Genomic DNA, 18,781 nt, shown 5'->3' on the forward strand with positions numbered 1-18,781 from the left:
GGTTGGTTGTTACATGATGATATTCACCACGACAAACATGCCTTCTTTGCTATACACTTGTTAACTTAAACTCTGGTAAACTTTATTCATTACAAAACAGATACTTTTTAAAGTCTACAGTATTCGGAGACCCAAAACTGGGAATGTCTTACTGAGTAAAGGCAGCCATGATGTAACTTGCAGCCCAGCAGAGGAGACAATCAAGTAACCACACCAGCTATCAGCTATCCTAAGAATTAAATGATGCACTGAAGTCCTTAGAACAATGCCTGGTTACAGTAAGGTGATGAATAAATGCTAACTGTACTGTCATCATCTAAATATCCTTTTGACTAAAATATAGAAAATGAATTGGAAGGAAATAGAGGATTTGGGTAGACTAGTTAAAAGAATATTCTAGAGATGCTATAAAAAATGAAGACATCTTAAACCAAGTGGTGTTGTAGATAAAGCAGTATAGAAAAATAAATTCCATGTATATTTAGGGGTAAAATTGACAAGACTTATCACCATCTCACATGCTACATACCCTACTTAGGATATTCACATTCTCTCTCCAACCACTAGAATGTAAGCTCCATAAAGAGTAAGATTTTTATCTTTTGTTCATTGCTGCATCCTCAGTAACAGGGCCTGGCTCACAAAGTTTTGTAAACATTATTGAATGAAGAAGAAATGGATTGGATGGAAATGAGAGGGAGAAGAAGATGTTAAGGTTAACTCTCAAGTTCCTGATTGGTGGAAGTGAATGGTATATGGTTCCATATTGAGACAAGGACCACATTGTGGGTGTTAAGGTCCTAGATTGCTTTTTGGACATAGTTTTGGATGCCTCTGAGACTGCCAGAGGGAGATGTCAGGGAGGCAACTGGCTATAACTGTCTGGAGCTGCAGTGAGAGTCTTGGCTGGTAAATATTTATGAATCAATTATAATTGAAACTGCAGGTATGGATGAGCTGAGCCAGGGAGAGAGTATAGAATAAAACGTAAAGAGGGCCAGGGAGTAAGCCCTGAACAATTCCATCACGGAATAACAAGAGAGGAAATGAAGAAGGGGCCAAGCTACTGGTGGAACACCTGGGCACTGATGTGATCAGAAATGCTGAGGAAGTCGGGGAAGGCTCCCAGGAGGGAGTGGTCAACATTACATACCTAAGTATCCTAAAGTTCACAGCACACAGTAGTTTAGTGGTGCACTGTCAACTAAGTATTGATAATGTTAAATAGTTCACGGGTCCTCAGTGACATTAAATGAATTCTCATTATAGGACAGTGGAGGTATTTGAACTCCTAGAATCACTGTATTAATGTTCTTTGAACTGTTCATTTTAGGAGGAATAATGATCTATTTGGAACCAGAGATGTGATCTTTTTATAGTACTAAGGTTAGAACCAGCCTGTCTGGATGGATCCTTATGTATATTCAACACAATTGTTTCTTTCTTTTCTTTTCTTTTCTNCACAATTGTTTCTTGACAGGCAACCTAATTTATTCTGTGGAGGGAAGGCTGAGGGAAGAGATGCTCCTGTACAAGAATTCTCTGTAGATGGAAAGTAATGTTTAGGATCTCCTTAGGTTTCACTAAGATTAAATTTCCTGTTTAAGCAGAATGTTTCATTAATTAGCTTTTATTTGTCTCCTTCAGTTGGAAATCTAAGCATTGTCTGTCATAGATATGCATTGTTTTGGAAATATTTGCACCTCCTTCAAATATCTAAATTTGCTTTGACCCATTATTTTGAACCAAAATTTATTTTAGAGTTTTACCAATTGTAAAATATTCTCTACTGATGCTACAAATTTAAATTTTTTTAGTGTTTATTTTTGTGGGGGAGGGGAGAGGGAGGCACAGAATCTGAAGTAGGTTTCAGGCTCTGAGCTGTCAGCACAGAGCCCGATGCAGAGCTCGAACTCAAAAACCACGAGATCATGACTGGAGCCAAAGTCTGATGCTCAACTGACTGAGCCACCGAAGCGCCCCTGATGCTACAAATTTAAACAAACTTTAAAAATTCATTTAAAAACAATTGCTGGTAAATCATAAGCTTACTTTTGGAAGCAGTAATTTGCCTAATGAAAATCTACATTATTCCAGTCTTATTAGTGAGTGTTTTGTTCTGAGAAAGAATTGTAGTGTGTTCCTACATATGGATATGGCAAGAATTATTTTCTACAAGCCTTCCACAGAGGCGTTTTGAATGCTCTATTTGCATTTTGTACAGTTCAGTGGCTGATTGTTTGGATGAACTGTGTTCACACTGCCCACTATTATGTCACTCCCCCTGAGTGTTGCTGTGTTTCGGCAGAGTGCTAATCCACAACGCTGGCCTTTTCTCTTGGAGAGTATTGTCATATGTGCATTGTGATTCTAAAAACTATATTTCTTCTCACCTGGAAAAATTAGGAACTCAATTGTTTTACATTCATCCCAACCCATCTTATAGTTAGGTATATGCAGCTAAATCTAACCTTGAACTTTATATGATAGAATCTTTGAGCTCAGAGTTAGGTAAACTCAGCACTCTCCTGCAACGTCAGCCAAGGCTGATGTGTTACACTTGATGCTGTAAGTTTAGACAGAAGCTATGGAAAACCTCTAGTTGAACCATAGACAAGATACCTTCCCCTGGCCACTCAAATTCTCACCTTTCCTCTGACCTTTCGTTTCTTTTACTCTCTGCTCTAAAACCTTGACTTATGCGACTCTTCAAACTCCTCCACTTAGACTTAGGCTAGTTTACCTGTTAACCATTTAATTTTTTGGTGCTCTTAAGAGGAAGGAGACTAGATCCTGTGATTCAGTGGTTTATAATGGGGAGAGGGGTCCATTGAGAAATAGTGGATAGAAGAAGCTTTATGCAAATGGTCGTCATTGGCCGACATCAGCATGCCATTAAATTATGAAGATGTACTCAGCCTAATTAGATAATGAATTTCATAGAAGCTGAAAATATTTTAGTACCATTATTAAGTGGTAGTTATTACAGATAATTCTCTTGGGCAGTCATCTTTTTTAAGTGAATTATTTAAGTAAAAACCTAAATCAGCCCTTTCTAGTACATTAAAATTTTAACCTTACCTGTATAACATAGGATAATGTAGGATGCTCCTGAGGACTGCATCCTGTGTTCCCAGAAGAGTAAGACTGTATGACGATGCTATGGATTGTGTTTTCAGTTTTAACGTTCCCACATACCCTCTGATTCTTATCATCACCACACCCCAGTGTGCTGACAAAATTGATATAAAAGGATAAAAGCCTTGAGAGGGGCCCTGGGTGGCTTAGTCGGTTAAGCGTCCGACTTTCGCTTGGGTCATGATCTCGCGGTTCGTGGGTTTGAGCCCCGCATTGGGCTCTGTGCTGACTGCCAGCTCAGAGCCTGGAGCCTATTTCAGAGTCTGTGTCTCCCTCTCTCTCTGACCCTCCCCTGCTCACGCTGTCTCTCTGTCTCTCTCTCCTAGAAATTTAAAAAAAAAAAAAAAAAGCCTTGAGAAACATAAATTGAAAGAAATATTTTTGTTATACGTGCTACTTTATTGATCTCATCCACTTTTTCACAGTTTTTGTTTTTTGCTTTTAAACTTTAGAAACGACATAAAGCTGATAATGCAGTGAACAAGAAACAGACACAAGGTAGGAATTTTACATTTTCTCTTATCTGTCAAATACACTCCTGGTAATATGTACAGATCACTTCAATTAAATGTAATTCAACCGAAAATACCTTGTATCTCTTAAGTTTTTGGTCCAAGGGAGACTCTTTTCTTTTTTCTTCATAGCATTTATTAGCATAATACTTAAATTTACATTTAGAGTGATTTATAGTAGTAATACTTTTGAAAGATAACAGTTTTAATATGTTTAAGTGCCTCAGAGCAATGCATTCCCAAGTACTGTCCTTCATGAAATCAGTTGTTAAATGCTGCAAAATGTCTATAGTTTGTTGGTGATCAATAAATGTTATTTTAGATAAGATTTATAGAAAATAATCAGATATGATATTACTTGTTAAAAGGCACATTGGAAGCACTTTGTGTTATACTGTACACACAGATGATATATGCTCCAGAAATAAATAAAACAAAAACCAGGCCAGCTTCTGGGAAGCACATGGCATTTTGACATGGCTTTTTTTGTTGTGGGTTATATTTTGACACAGCAAAACTCTAAATGACCTTTCAACAAGTAAATAGACCATGATGCTCTAGATTCATAAAAAAAAATACCCAGGGACATGTGAAATAGACATCTTACCCATCCCTGAACTTGCCCCATCTGAGAATCTCATTTCTCTCTGAAGTTTCCTAATGTGATGAGGATCAGTCACATGTGCCAAAATTAGCTGGTAATTAAAAACAGTATTTATATACTGCTGTGATTTTTATGGGACTCTGCCAAATACCCTGCTTTTCTTCCAAAGGGATCATCTGCTTATATCTTCCACTAAAGAGATTATTTGCTGATTTTGATACATTTGAGAAAGGTACATTGATTAAGGTATCCCCTAATAACTTAAAATATTTACTGAGCTCATATTATTTATTATGGGACATATGAAAAAGCATAAGATGGGAACTACATAGAAGCCCAAGGGTAAAATATGATCTTATATGGAAAATGGAAGGTTTGGATTACATGATCTCACTGTCTCTGTAGATTTTTGCGACAAGTAATGGTTCCAATGCCAAATACTATATGAGTCCAAAAGAAGGAAAAGAAGTTGTGGGGCAATTTGAAATAGATCCCAAGTTTTGGGGAGCACTTTGGATGAGCAGAGGCATCCAGATGGGGAAGACATTACATGTGTGTTGAGAAAGAGGGAAGAGAGGTTATCCTGAACCAAGATGGAAAGGGCTACTGAATTTCTTTGTTGAACCATTATTAGAGTGCCAGATATAGAAAGACATTCATATCAAAGGGAAGCAAACACATGATTAAAATATAAGGTCAAGGTCAAATTTTCCAGGGCCTGAATGCCAACCCAAGGAGATCCCAACTTTTCTTGAGTATACCGAGTAGCTATTGAAGGTTTACAAGCCAGAAAGACACAGGATGACCATCCAGATAAAGTTGAAGAACAGAAGTGGAATGGAATAGGAGGCTATTAGAAGCCTGGGGACAGAGTACTCCAGGTATTTGGGTGTGAAGAGACAACCATTAGGAATGGACAGGGGGAAAAAATACAGATATTACAGTTACTGGTATTATGGACAGTATGCAAAAATACATTTATGCTTGTTGCCACGTTGCTTAGAATATTCAGTTACAGCTTTTGAACCCAAAATATGTACCTGTTTTTTCCCCAATACATAGTATATCCTGTATCAGAGGGCTATCTTCAGGGACTAGCAGTTATTTATTTTCAAACCTTGGCCCAAGAAATCAACATTGTACGATGGAAGAGCAGCCTCATAGCTAAGATGGTTTTAGGCTACCACACCTTGTACTGATGGGTTCTCCAATTTTCCAGATCCCACCTACTGCCCAAAATACTCAATTTTGTCTCCTATTTAGAGAGAATATTCTTTCTTGGTTATTCGTGGTTCATCAGTTTATTCTAGATTAGCTCTATGGCTAAAAATGAAGGATATGCAAGTAGGAGGGAAAACTTCTGTAGTCTATAAAACTCATGTCAAAAATAAAATATTAGAGATTAATAACTATGAAAAACATTTTAAGTCAGCAGAAAACTTAAAAATTATTTTTCCAAGAAATTTTGGCTTTTAGCTTAATACTTGAATTTATTTTCTGAGGGAATAGACTTTTCTATTTTTCCTCCTTGCCTAGCTGAAAGTTGCTTGTCTTTTCGTATTGTAGTTCATAGGAGATAACGAAAATGTTTGAGCAGGATACTGTTTGCTGTCAGATAACTCAAGTTGCTTGATATAAAAGCCATCTGTTGTCATTAGACTGGAATGAAATTCAATTTGCTTTCCTGAATTGAGGCAAGAATGGGTGTAGGAGTGAGAAGGGGGGTATTTTTGATAGATAATTAATTTTTGACAGACATTTAAAGTATTTAACTTAAATTTTCATTTTATAAATGTTTATCAAGACCATGTAATATTTAAGAGGACACCTTTCTGTCAGATTCAAATATTAGTCATCTAGTCTTGCAGAAATAAATATTTTGTCTCTTCATTTTACATCGAAACACTCGAGAGTGACTTTTATCACTGTCATTCCCTAATGACTTCAGAAATGTAAATTCATAATTTCATTTACAGCATTTTCAACCCTTTAAATGTAGACTGTCTGATGCCTCATTTTCATGAACTAAGGAATCCCAGTAGGGGTTAAATTATTGATTGGGACCTAACTCATGACTTCATAAACTTTACATTTTGAGCTTCTCATCAATACTTATGAGAGCAAACCATTTCTTGTCCTAGAGATCTGGAAGTTGCTTAGGTAAAGGGTTCAGTGGGCTGGCCAATGCAGATTGCATATTGGTCTCTGAGGTCCTGGTTGCTGAGGGAGAGCAGTGTAAATTGATGGTCAGAAGTCCAGGTAGGATAAGTGAGTTTTTGAGTCTTGTGGTTCACTCCTCCCAGTAAATTGTGATTGCTTCCTGTGTTTTTGTTACATGATGGTTTGTGTGTACTAGGTAGGTGTACCCTTTTACTCATCTTTCTGTTCCCCATACCTCTTAGCCCAGGGGCCTGTAAGGGTGAATGAACCACTCTCCATATATATACTCGAGTACAGACAAAAAACAAGAGACTAGAAATGAAAGGAACCTTCTTGAGAGTTCATTATCTGCGCTGTAAGCAAGATGAAAAGCGATGTTTTCAAAAACACTGTGCTCCAGCCTGTTTTGCAGGCACTGATGAAATGCTAATGTGGCGGAAGCTCTTGGTGCCACTTTACCTTCTCTGTTGAAGCCATCATGTCATCATTTTGCTCTGCTTTGCCTCCTGTGAACACAGCACTGGGTCCACTTATCGCCTCCATTACCCAGAGTTCTAGAGCGCTGCCAAATTCAGAATGCCCTGGTTTTCTTTGCATCTAAACTTACCTTCATTTTCTCTGATTTCTTCCTCCATATTTGAACTCACAGTATTTGATACCTTGCTCCATGTGTCTATACACACACACACACACACACACACAGGAAACAGTCTCATAGTTTTCCCCAATCTAGGTTGTTTTACCAAATTAAGCTTTGCAGGAATTTGTAAAATATAAAATTGTTATTATCATTATAATATATAAATTGAAGACAATCTCTGTATGAATTTTTTATAGTGGTTGAGCTGATTGTCATTTTAAATTGTAAATGTGTATTTGAAGTGCTATTATGGCTAGCATGCCAGCATTTCAAGTGGAATGGTAGTTTCACACAAAATCAGTACAGAGGCCTAGGGAAAAATGGGGTTTGGGTGCAGACTGAGAGAGATATTTAGGATCTTAAAATTAAAAATTCCCCCCTAATGAAATAGATTTGCCTTTTTAAAATCCCAGGTTTGGCTGTCTTCCCTGAAGGATGGTGTGTATACATCCCACAGGTGAGAATGGATGGCAGCTCCCTGTGACACCTGGCAGCCCATTGGTCACCTGTTCTGATGCCGTAGTTGAACAAGGGCCACCAGTAATTCCTAATTAGATTGTTTCGTACATTCCTTTATTACGTAGCAGACATTAGATTAATTTTTATAAGGTTTATTTATTTTGAGAGAAAGAGTGCATGAGCAAGGGAGGGGCAGAAAGAGAAGGAGCAAGAGAGAATCCCAAGCACAGAGCTGTCAGCACAGAGCCAGACATGGGGCTTGACCCCACGAACCATGAGATCTGACCTGAGCTGATGTTGAGCCGGAAGCTTAAAACTGACTGAGCCTAAGTGTCCATCAACGGACGAATGGATCAAGAAGATGTGGTTNTATATTAAATAAAAAAATGAAAAAAAAAACCTGAGCCACCAGGCACCCCTAGAATAGGTTTTTAATAGCTGTTTTTCAGTTTTAATTTTGAAAAGGACAACAACAAGTAGGCATGTAGCTAAAAATACTAGATCTCAGCTTTAGTGTGTCTTCCTGCCCTGGAGCTAAGTCAGCCTTTTCAGAAGTGGAATTGAGTTGGTGCTGGCTGATAGCCCTAAGGAGGCTTCTTCCCTGCAGGGCATGAAGTTGCCTGTCTCCAGTGGAAAACCATTTCACCTTTAAAGGCCTTTGTGAAAAAGTCTGGCTAGAATATGTTTCAGGATGTTCGGCCTGAAATAACCTACTATAGGCTGAATCCATCTGGTTAAGTTCATTCCATGCTAAGGGACTTAAGATAGTACCGCTGTCCTGTTTATTGAGAAAGCCAGGGTGCTACTTCTTTGTCTCCCTGGAGGTCTGCCCACATCTGGCCTGTCCAGTAGGCCTGGACATACACTCTGCCCCATGTACATTGTCTTACCTATACATAGTTCCTAGAAACTAGTACTTCCATGATCTTAAACATTGGGCTTAAACATTGAGCACACATATGACCTAAGTAAAGTTTTCAGACACTTGTAAGACTGTTAATATTTTCAAACTATCACAAAGACCTTAGGGTTGTATAAATTGAACTGGTTAGGTATTTTTAGCAACAGCTCTGGGTGGAGACCAGGCATTTATTTGAGGGGAGTACAACCCCAGATTGTCTTTCATTTGTCCCATAAATAAAAGTTGCACACTGAGGAGCAAAAACCCACTGAGGAAATTTAGGGCCATTGTTAAAGTGAAAGAGGAAAAATAGTTGTGACTCAAAGCTGGAACATTAGTTATTTCACTTCAGTAAAGTCCTCACCAAGCGTCTACCTTGTATAAGACCCAGTGCAGAAAACACAGAAAGAAACCAGTCTGTGTTCTTATTCTGCAAGAAATGATGATCTGGGAGGGACATAAGATGCCCACTAATACTATGATACAAGATAGAAAAACTAGAAGGGGCCAAATGAGAGAAGTGGGAATCCTGAAATGTCATTTTTGAGGCTTGTGAAGGATGAGTGGGCTTTCGGTAAGCAGAGCTATTGGGATGGTAATGGTGGGTGATTCAGGAGGAGGTGGGAAGGCCTGTGATGTATTCTGGGAAATAGTCTATTTCAGCTCGAGCATAAGATACTTGTCACAGAGCAGTGGGGGCAAGGACAGGAAGGCAAGTTAGGGTCCTTTTTTGGAGAGGTTTTAAAACCAAGGTGGAGAAATTGGAAAGAATTACTAGAGAGAGTGGCTAGGCTTCCAGTTATGCTTTTGAAACTATTTGGGTTGGGGAGTAGACAGATTGTCATTTTTTTTTAGGTTTGAGAGAGTGTGAGAGAGAAAGAGAGACAGACAGACAGTGCGTGGGGGGGAGGGGCAGAGAGAGAGAGAGGGAGGGAGGGAGGGACAAAGTATCTCAAGCAGGCTACCTGCTGTAGGCACAAAGCCCAATCCCACAAACCACGAAATCATGACCTGAGCCGAGATCAAGAGTCAGATGCTTAACTCACCCCAGGTGCCCCAAGAGATTGACTCTTGATGAATCAGGGAAGGGCTGGAGCCGTGAAGACGGGAAGGTAGAGGAAAATGCACAGCAAACAGATCCACCTGGACTCGACCAAAGAGAAGGAATCTTGTCAAGCAGCAAATACCGCTAAGTTAGACGGTGACACCCACTAAGGCCAGTGTTTAAGAAGTCAGGATTCTTGCCTGGTGCTCCAGCTCTAAGCTGCAGAGAACCAGAACCCAGCTGCACAAATGGTGGAATGGATTGATTGCTGGGGCTGTGGAGGGAGATTTTTTGAGGAATTGTTCAGTTCAGTGAAGGAAAAAGCAAATGATTGATGACTCTGAGCAGGATTAAGGAAAAGCATTTTGAGAAAAAGGGATTGCTGACCCTTGTGCTCTCTGATCACGTCATCTCACCCATATATTTTTTTTTTATAAGTCACTGGTTGAAAATAGCTTTCTGAAAGACGCCCCTAGAGTTTCTGTAGGCGTCCCCAGGGGCCCCAGGATTTCATTCTTAAGAGGGTCTTAGGGATGCCAGTGCGCCAGTGAGGCCCGTTGTTACAAGTTTTGTAAGTGGGTGATAGAAGTTGTATCAGCTAATGGAAAAGCCATATATAGAATATAGACAAGAGCAGAATTCAGAAAGTTCCCTTTGTCTTTTGTTTTGGCAGACTCCAAGCAGATTGTTGCTTGACTTGACTTTTTAAAGTTTTGTTCATTTATTTATTTATTTAAAATGTATTTATTTCTGAGAGATAAAGAGACACAGCACGAGCAGGGGATGGTCAGAGAGAGAGAGGGAGATACAGAATCTGAAACAGGCTCCAGGCTCTGAGCTAGCTGTCAGCACAGAGCCCAACGTGGGGCTCAAACCCATGAACTGTGAGATCATGACCTGAGCCGAAGTCAGACGTTTAACCGACTGAGCCACCCAGGCGCCCCATCTTGACTTTTTTTAAAAAAGATATTTATTCTGTGTGTGTTTGTGTGTGTGTGTGTGTGTGTGTGAGAGAGAGAGAGAGAGAGAGAGAAAGAGCGAGAAAGAGCTCAAGCACATGCAGGAGAGGGACAGAGAGGGAGGGAGAGAGAATCCCAAACAGGCTCCTCACTGACAGTGCATGTATATATCACTCAGGAGAGTTTTGTGCAATGTCAGCTTACCCCACAAAGTGGTTTCTACCTTAAAATTGTCTTTGGAATGCAAGGGTCTACATAGTGAATGAAATGATGCTTTAATATGGGTATGATGGTGTTCTTTCTTTGCCAAGCTCAAAGCCACAGTCTCAGCACTACCCTGTCTTCCTCAAATCACTAAAGCTCCTTTCTAATGCTTACAACCAGGTAGAAACTACAGTTTGCCATCCTTTCTGTGGTTTCCCCATCCTCTGTGACATCGCTAGTGCCCATCATCCTTTGGATAACTCGCTTCCTATTACCCACTTCAAGGAGTAGCACGATTGCCCAGGAATGGCACCCCATTGACTTTTAGTAACAGCCCGGTGGTGAGCTGTTTCATTTACAGTGGTGACAGCTTCTCTCTGAGAAGCCCGTGTTAGACTCTAAGTGAGCACCTGTACCTGTGCAGTGTTTGATGGAGTCCTGAGAGACTGCCAGTTTCTCTGGGGCCTTTGATTAGAGAACTCCCAAAGGACTCTAACAGACTGTTTTCATTTCAAAAAAGAAATCCATTACAACAAAGCTGTGAAGGAGTATCCTGCTAAGTAAAAACAGGTTACATTTGAGGTATTTGTTGAAAGTCTGAGATCTCTTCTGCATATTGTCAGACTAATTAGCCCGGGTGAAAATTGTAGCAGGTGTGTTTGGCTGGAACTGCAGAGAGAGGAGTTTTGCATTGAAAGGAATGAGTGAGGGGCGCCTGGGTGGCTCAGTTAGTTGAGCGTCCAGCTTGGGCTCGGGTCATGATCTCACGGTTTGTGGGTTCGAGTCCCACATCAGGCTCACTGCATCAGTGCAGAGCTTGCTTCAGATCCTCTGACTCCCTCTCTCACTGTCCCTTCCCCACTCATGCTCTCTCTCTCTCTCCCTCCCTCTCTCAAATGTAAATAAACATTAAAAAATAAAAACTAAAAGAATGAGCTATTAAAGCATCATAGGACAGGCCAGTGTCCTAATTCTGCCATGGCTCACTCTCAGCCCTCTTCACTAGGCATCACTGATCATCCCCACAGCTCACCTTCTTGAACTCTGATATTCTAGAGGTGTAGACTAGGTGTACTTTCCATCCTAGGAAAGCTAAAAGCTAAGAAAAGTACCTAGCATAATTTCTCACTTCCTCTAAACATGGTTGGAGCTGGGTCAGAGGAGGTCATTGATTAAAAATAACTGTGTTACTATTTCAGTCACCAGCTGAATACATGTGATATTGCTTATTTTAATTGTTCTACGGTTGGATGCTTAGGAACCAGTTCTGAAGTAAAGACAACAGTGAATTATACGTTTGACTTTTATCCATAGCCATTATTCAAGCCTTGATTTGTGCAGAAATATTTTATCTCGTGATCCGATTTTTAATTTCACCAGAATTCTGTATCCTAAAATGGGTTGAGTCTCAAGTTTGAAGAGAGCTATATACTTCCAGTATTTATTTCTGGGTTCTAGTTTTATATTTCAAGTACAAAAGAAAGGGGGAAGGGGATGGTAGAAACCTATTCTCAGTTCTCACAAGCCTCCAAACGATGATAGTGCTGCTGGTCCCTGGAGCACTGGTTGAGCAGCGAGGGTCTGTAGTACACTCAAAGAAATGTTACTGCACTTGGTTGGAATTCTGACTCAGTCTAGAGACATAAAGGTAATTTACACTTTGATTAATCCAGGTCACTATAGCCTTCAGAATAAATAACAAATACCCATTTAGATTGCCAGAAACCAAATGATGGATAACAATTTGTGTTTGTCTAGGTTTAGTCAGTGGAACTTCATACATTGTGGGTGAGAGTATGGATCGCAAACAATTCTTGGGAAAGTAATGTGGTCTGTATCTGATAAAAGTACAAACACAAATGCCCCAGAGCCAGCAATCTTCTTCTTAGGATCATGTCCTATAGAATACAGTCATATAAATATATTTTGGTGGTGTTTGAGGTGGTAGGAAAAAAAGAGAAGTCAGAATTTCCATCAAGAGGAAGATAGTTGAATACATTAGGATATAGCTGATGTGCAAGCCAGAGCTGCTTCACAGCTGGATTGGGATAGCCCTCTGCTTATACGTGGGACATATGGCCACGAGCAGAACAAGATGCACTAACTGGTGATTTATAAAGTGCTGTATAGGGTTTGAAACTCCCCTGGAGGCACCCAAGACCAGCTTTAGTTTAAGGGTGTGTATAGATTGATGGCTTATTTGGTTTATCCTGTTATATAGTCTGCCTTGGCTAATTGATGAGGGGCTATAAAAGACCTCTTGGAAACTTTTCCCAAGGCTTCCTTAAAATTAAGATTTATCGTACATTTCACATAGGTTCAAAATCTATGTCCTAGATGAGTGCGAAGAGGCCCTGGAGAACTGTACTTGGAAGTTTCTCAGACCCCTGATACTTCCCTGCGCTTTCATTTTTCTGCTGCACCATATCCTCTACCTTGATAAAAAGGTTTTTGTGGATATATTTTATGGAGTCTTATGAGACTGTTCAGTTATCTGACCCATTGTAATGGATGTATCCATATAGTGGGTTGTTTTCAAAACTGGCTCATCTGTATGTATGCTTTGTCCCAAAAGCATCTGTGACATGTTAAGTGGAAAACCAAGCTACAGAGAAGTAAATATTTAGAGACGAGAAAGCAAAAGTCCATATGTTCATGTTTTTTTTTTAAGTTTATTTATTTATTTTGAGAGAGACAGAGTGAGCAGGGGAGAGGCAGAGAGAAAAGGAAAGAGAGAGTATCCCAAGCAGGCGCCATCCTATCAGCGCAGAGCCCAACACGGGACTTGAACTCAGGAACCATGAGATTATGACCCGAGCCGAATTCAGGAGTTGGACACATAACCAACTGAGCCAGCCAGGCACCACCATGTGTTCATGTTTGTTTAGAGAAAGGTATGTGCCGATGCATCAGTTAGTATTCCTTACCTTGAGAAAGTGGTATGGAATGAGAGAATGTCCACTCTCTTGTTATTAGCTCTATCTGGCTTGTTACAAACATGCATTGATTTCATATTTGATAGAAAACTTTGTCCACTGAATATATATTTAAAGGTTTCTTTTAAATTTTTTTATGTTTTATTTATTTTTGAGAGAGAGATAGAGACAGCATGATCAGAGGAGGGTTAGAGAGAGAGGGAGACACAGAATACAAAGACAGGCTCCAGGCTCTGAGCTAGCTGTCAGCACACAGCCCAACGCGGGGCTCGAACCCACGAACTGCGAGATCATGACCTGAGCTGAAGTCTGACGCTTAACCAGCTGAGCCACCCAGGCGCCCCAATATGTATTTAAAAGTTTCTTAGATGTGTACATTTTTGCATTCAGCCGCATCTTCCAGTGGATCTCTTCAACAATGAATTTTGAGGAAAGGTTTGGGCAGAGACAGAGAGGCCCTAGGAAGTAGTAGGAGAAGAGGCGGATTGAGAGGGAAGGAAGTGCAGAAAGGTCAGTTAGGGGAAGAAGGTCGATCAGTTTAAATGTGCAGAAAGAAGCCCTGGGAGCAAGGATGCCGGGAGGGAGCAGAGAGGGCAAAGGGAGCCATGAAGCAGGCTGGAAGATTGTTTTCTGCGGTTCTGAGAAAGTACTACAGCTTCCCACCCTCCTTAATGGAGTGAAGGCTCTGTGGCTGGTCTGCTGAGTTTGGAAAGCCTGATACAACACTTCTGTCCTGTTCAGTGAGACCCAGTAGAGAGGTTCAGGGCTATTTTTAGATGTGAACTAACAAACATCTGCGAAGAGGCAGCAGTTCAAGGAGCGCTCATTTAGATTGCAGATCTGCAAGGGGTGGCCCAGAGCTGACCGCAGAGGACACCGTGTTAGTGCATCCAGTGCTTACAGAAACATTTCCAACTGCTAACGCTGGAATCATTTTAGGAACTTACAAAACTGAGAAGTCTAATTTTAAGCAAATGTTTAAAGAGTCCCTTGGCATCATTTTACGTAGCTGTTTTTTGAGTTATAATTCACATACCATTAATTCATTATTTCCAAGTATACATTTTTTTTCACGTATTCACAGTTAACACACCATCACCACTGATTCCAGAATATTTTCATCACCCCAAAAAGAAACTCCGTACACATAGGCATTAAAGCCCCACTCCTCTCTTCCACAAGCCTCCGACATCCACTAATCTACATTCTGTATCTATGGATTTATCTATTCTTGACATTCTATACAAATGAGATCATACAATATGTGGCCTTTTATGTCTGGCTTTCATTTAACATACTTCAGGATTCATTCATGTTGTGGCATGTATCAGCATTTCATTCCTTTTTATGACTGAAATATATTGCATCATATGGATGTGCCCCATTTTGTTAAACCATTCATTAATTATGGACATTTGGGTTGTTTCTACTTTTCGGCTATTATGAATAAATAGTGCTGCAATACACATTTGTGCAGAAGTCTTTATGTGAACATATGTTTTCAGTTCTCTTAGATATATACTTAGATGTGGAATTTCTGAGTCCTATGGTAGCTATGTGCTTAACTTCTTGAGGAATTACCAATGTGCTTTTCTATATAGCTCTTTTTTAAACATTGTATGTTGTTTTTTTTTTTTCAATGTTTTCTTTATTTTTGAGAGAGAGATAGAGACAGTGTGAGCAGGGGAGGGGCAGAGAGAGAGGGAGGCACAGGATCTGAAACAGACTCCAGGCTCTGAGCTGTCAGCACAGAGCCCAACACGGGGCTCGAACCCATGAACCGGAGCCAAAGTCGGACGCTCAACCGACTGAGCCATCCAGGTGCCCCTGTATGTTGTTTTTAATATGGGACCTACTGGGATGCAGTGTTGTATCTTTAGTAAATCTATATAACTATTACTTGGCTTCATTTGGTCCCAAACACATCAGTGGATCTGGCTTTCCATCCAGCAAGTGTTCACTGAGCACCTTTGTATCACTCTTCTGTAACACAGGGTATTCAGCAGTGAACAGAATAGAAAATGTTCCCATTGTCACAGTTCTGACAATCTTGGGCAGGAGATGGCTCTTACATAAATCGTCTCTCAACTAAATATATAGTAAAACTGCCTTAATGCTCTGAGGGAAAAGTGCAGGAAGCTTATTTAGACTTGAGGGGAGTGGTAAAGGAGTGGACGTCTTGAAATGCCCCCTGAAAAATTGTGTTAAAGCTGAGATCTGGAACTTATGTAGGAGCGATCTAGGTGAGGATGGAGAGAAAGAGTGCTCCAGTCATGGAAAGGTGCAGAGGATTTGAGGCAGGAAAGACCATGTTGCTTTCAATTACAGGTTGTGGAGAGAGGCAGAGGGGACTGCAGGAGGTGGTGATAGAAAGTAGGCCGGAGCTGTTAACCAAAGGCCATCTAGATGTGTGGATTTGTTTTATGAACCAAGGGGAGCCAGTTGAAGAGTTTTGAGCAAGGGGTGACCTAATCTTGTATATGTATGCATGTGCGTTAGGATATGTGGACTGATACATAATAATCCATAGTTGTACAAATATATATAATCATTATATATAGTGGTTATAGGTATGCTGTAGAAACTAAATTTGAAAGAGATCAAGAGTGAATGTGGGAAACTACTGGTGAGGTTAATGCAGACCTCTAGCTGCGTGGGACGTGATGGGTGCTTCACACAGGGGTGCTGGTGTTGGCAATGGTGGAGATGTAATTTGGCAGAATCTGAGATACTTAGGACATAGAGTTAACAAGAAATTTTTAGTAGTAAAACTTATTCCTGATTTTCAATGAATTTTTTTTTTACATAAGAGCAGAAGTGATTTTAAAAATAAGGAGATGAGCAGTGAGGCATATGAAAACAATAAAACCACCTCAAATTGCAATATAGCACCATTGATGAAAAGAATTTAAGTTTCTTAAAAGTATTGCTATAAAAGCAGTGAGAAAACCCTATCCAAATTAATAAGTGAATTTAACAAAATTACAAGATGACAAGGTCATTGTATAAAAGTTTAATTCATTTCTATATACTACCAGTGACCAGTGGGAAATGAAGTAAAAATACCATTTACAATATAAGAAAAAGTTATCAAATATCAATAAATAAATCTAATGAAAGACCCATATATACTGTAAACTACAAAAACAAATTTTAGAAAAATTAATGAAGATGTAAATAAATATAGAAATAGATCTTGTCCATGAATTGAAAGGCTCAAGTCCCGAATCAAAAATCTCAGGAGCTGTTGTTTTAAGAATTAATGATTTGATTCTAAAATTATGAGAAAATGTAAAGGACTTAGAATAGCCAAAACTGTATTAAAAAAGAACAGAAGATTTACCTAATTTCAAAACTTACCACAAAGTTACAATAATCAAGATGGTATATATTATTGTGAAGATATGCAAATTGATCAACAAAATAAATACAGAGTCTAGAAATCTGCTACAGCACCTTGTTAATTTGAATGGGAAAAGTAAAATCTTTTTTTTTTTAATTTTCACTTTAAAGAGAAATACATTTATTTTTTCTTTCTCCAGATTTTTATTTAAATTGCAGTTAACATAGTGTATAATATTAGTTTCAGGTGTAGAATTTAATGATTTATCACTTATATACAGACAGAATCTCAGATACACACATACTGTATGAGCCAGTGTATATGAAATGTAAGACTAATCTATGGTGACTAATTTATATTTGCCTCTAGAGATGGAAGGATGTATTGTAAAAGAGCATGAGGGATCTTTCTGAAGTTTTATATCTTCAGATGAGTGGTAGATTCACAGGCATTTACAGTTTTTGAAACTCATTTAACACTTAAGATCTGTACATTTTGTTATACCTCAGTTAATAAACAAAAGCCTTCTAGGCATGAGCCAGACAGTTGCCCTAAATAAGGGAAGCAGTCTTGGTATGAGGCCACAGGAAACCATGAACATAGTGATACAGTGGTGAACCCCATAGAGAAAGGTGGCCACTGCTCTGTTCCAGGCACAGACGGGAACTGACTGACCTTCTGAGCTTTCCAGATAAGCTGAAATCTTCATTTTCATACCAAATTTCAATTGTAGAAATATAGGACACTGATTTTTTTTTTTAAACCTAAGTATTACACTTGAGGGAATATATGAAACAGGATCAGAAGAAATAAAATGGCAGTGAAGGGCTCTGGCTACTGTTGAACAGTATTTTTCTAATTTAAAGTACTGCAAATTTGAGCCCCATTATGTAGTGTCTGCTAATCTTGGTTATGGTTGATTTGAGCAGCACCTGGCTAGCTGTCTTTGTTGGGAACTGTACTTACTATATTGAAGCCACTGGATTAAGCCATTAAAGGGCAGAGTGCTCTCATTTATTCTTTATTCTTTGAAACAACTAATTTTGAGAAAGACACTGCTAAGCAGTTACAGATGACATCTGTACCTGTGGCTTTTTACTCTATCTCATGTCCTGACCCTCTTGTACTCAGAGAACAACATCAAGGAGCAGGTTTACTCCTGGGATCAGTTTGATAAACTCTGCAGGCATTAGAGTTTTGTATTAGAATGTAAGGATCACTTTTGGATGTCTGTGGTTCAGATCCTTGACCTGTAACTGTATGATACTGTAAAAATTAGAACTTTAACTTAGTCCTATAGTTATAGAAATTGTACTGGAAATGTTTTAGTGTTAGATCTTCAACTTGGAATTATGATTTTTTTTAATTTAATGAAGTTGATTCACCAAAAGGCACTGTAGGATATTCATTGTTGTACTTATTCATTTCTTTAACAAGTATTTGAGAGTCTTCCTAGGAATGCTATGAGGTACTATGAGAAAATGAATAAGCAAATACTGGCTTTGCCCCCATGCAATTAACTGTAGGGATAATTTGTTGACTGATCTTGACCTATCCCTTAAGTATTAAGTGCTGTACCTTCTACCTTGAATTATTGTCTTTACTGTTTTTCATTTTATCTTTTAGTGTCTATTGGTATATTCAGTATTATGCCACAGACACATAGTAGGGGAGAAAAAAAGATGTACTGAGCAACGTTACTGCTGTGAAGCAGTAATAAGACACTAAGAAAATATTCCTGTACCATAATGTAATAGTAGCCTCTTCTTTCATTTCTTCTCAGTAAACCAAATATGGAAACTTATGCAGTTTGGCACTGTTATAAAACTAGAGGCGCAAATTCTTTATCTGTTTACGTGTTAAATTTTTACTAACCAATG

At 39.2% G+C, this 18,781-nt stretch overlaps 1 protein-coding gene across 1 annotated transcript in view; it reads left to right on the top strand.

The window, feature by feature from the left end:
- Positions 1 to 18,781, top strand: part of ATP8A1 (ATPase phospholipid transporting 8A1) — a 203,370-nt gene that overhangs the window by 7,693 nt on the left and 176,896 nt on the right. Inside the window, exon 5 of the mRNA XM_077758868.1 lies at positions 3,591 to 3,636. Within this exon, the coding sequence (XP_077614994.1) occupies positions 3,591 to 3,636 (46 nt within the window). The remainder of the gene's footprint in view (positions 1 to 3,590; positions 3,637 to 18,781) is intronic.

Source organism: Crocuta crocuta, unplaced genomic scaffold (assembly GCF_008692635.1).
Source record: "Crocuta crocuta isolate KB4526 unplaced genomic scaffold, BGI_CrCroc_1.0 scaffold223, whole genome shotgun sequence".
In the NCBI taxonomy this organism is placed as follows: domain Eukaryota; kingdom Metazoa; phylum Chordata; class Mammalia; order Carnivora; family Hyaenidae; genus Crocuta; species Crocuta crocuta.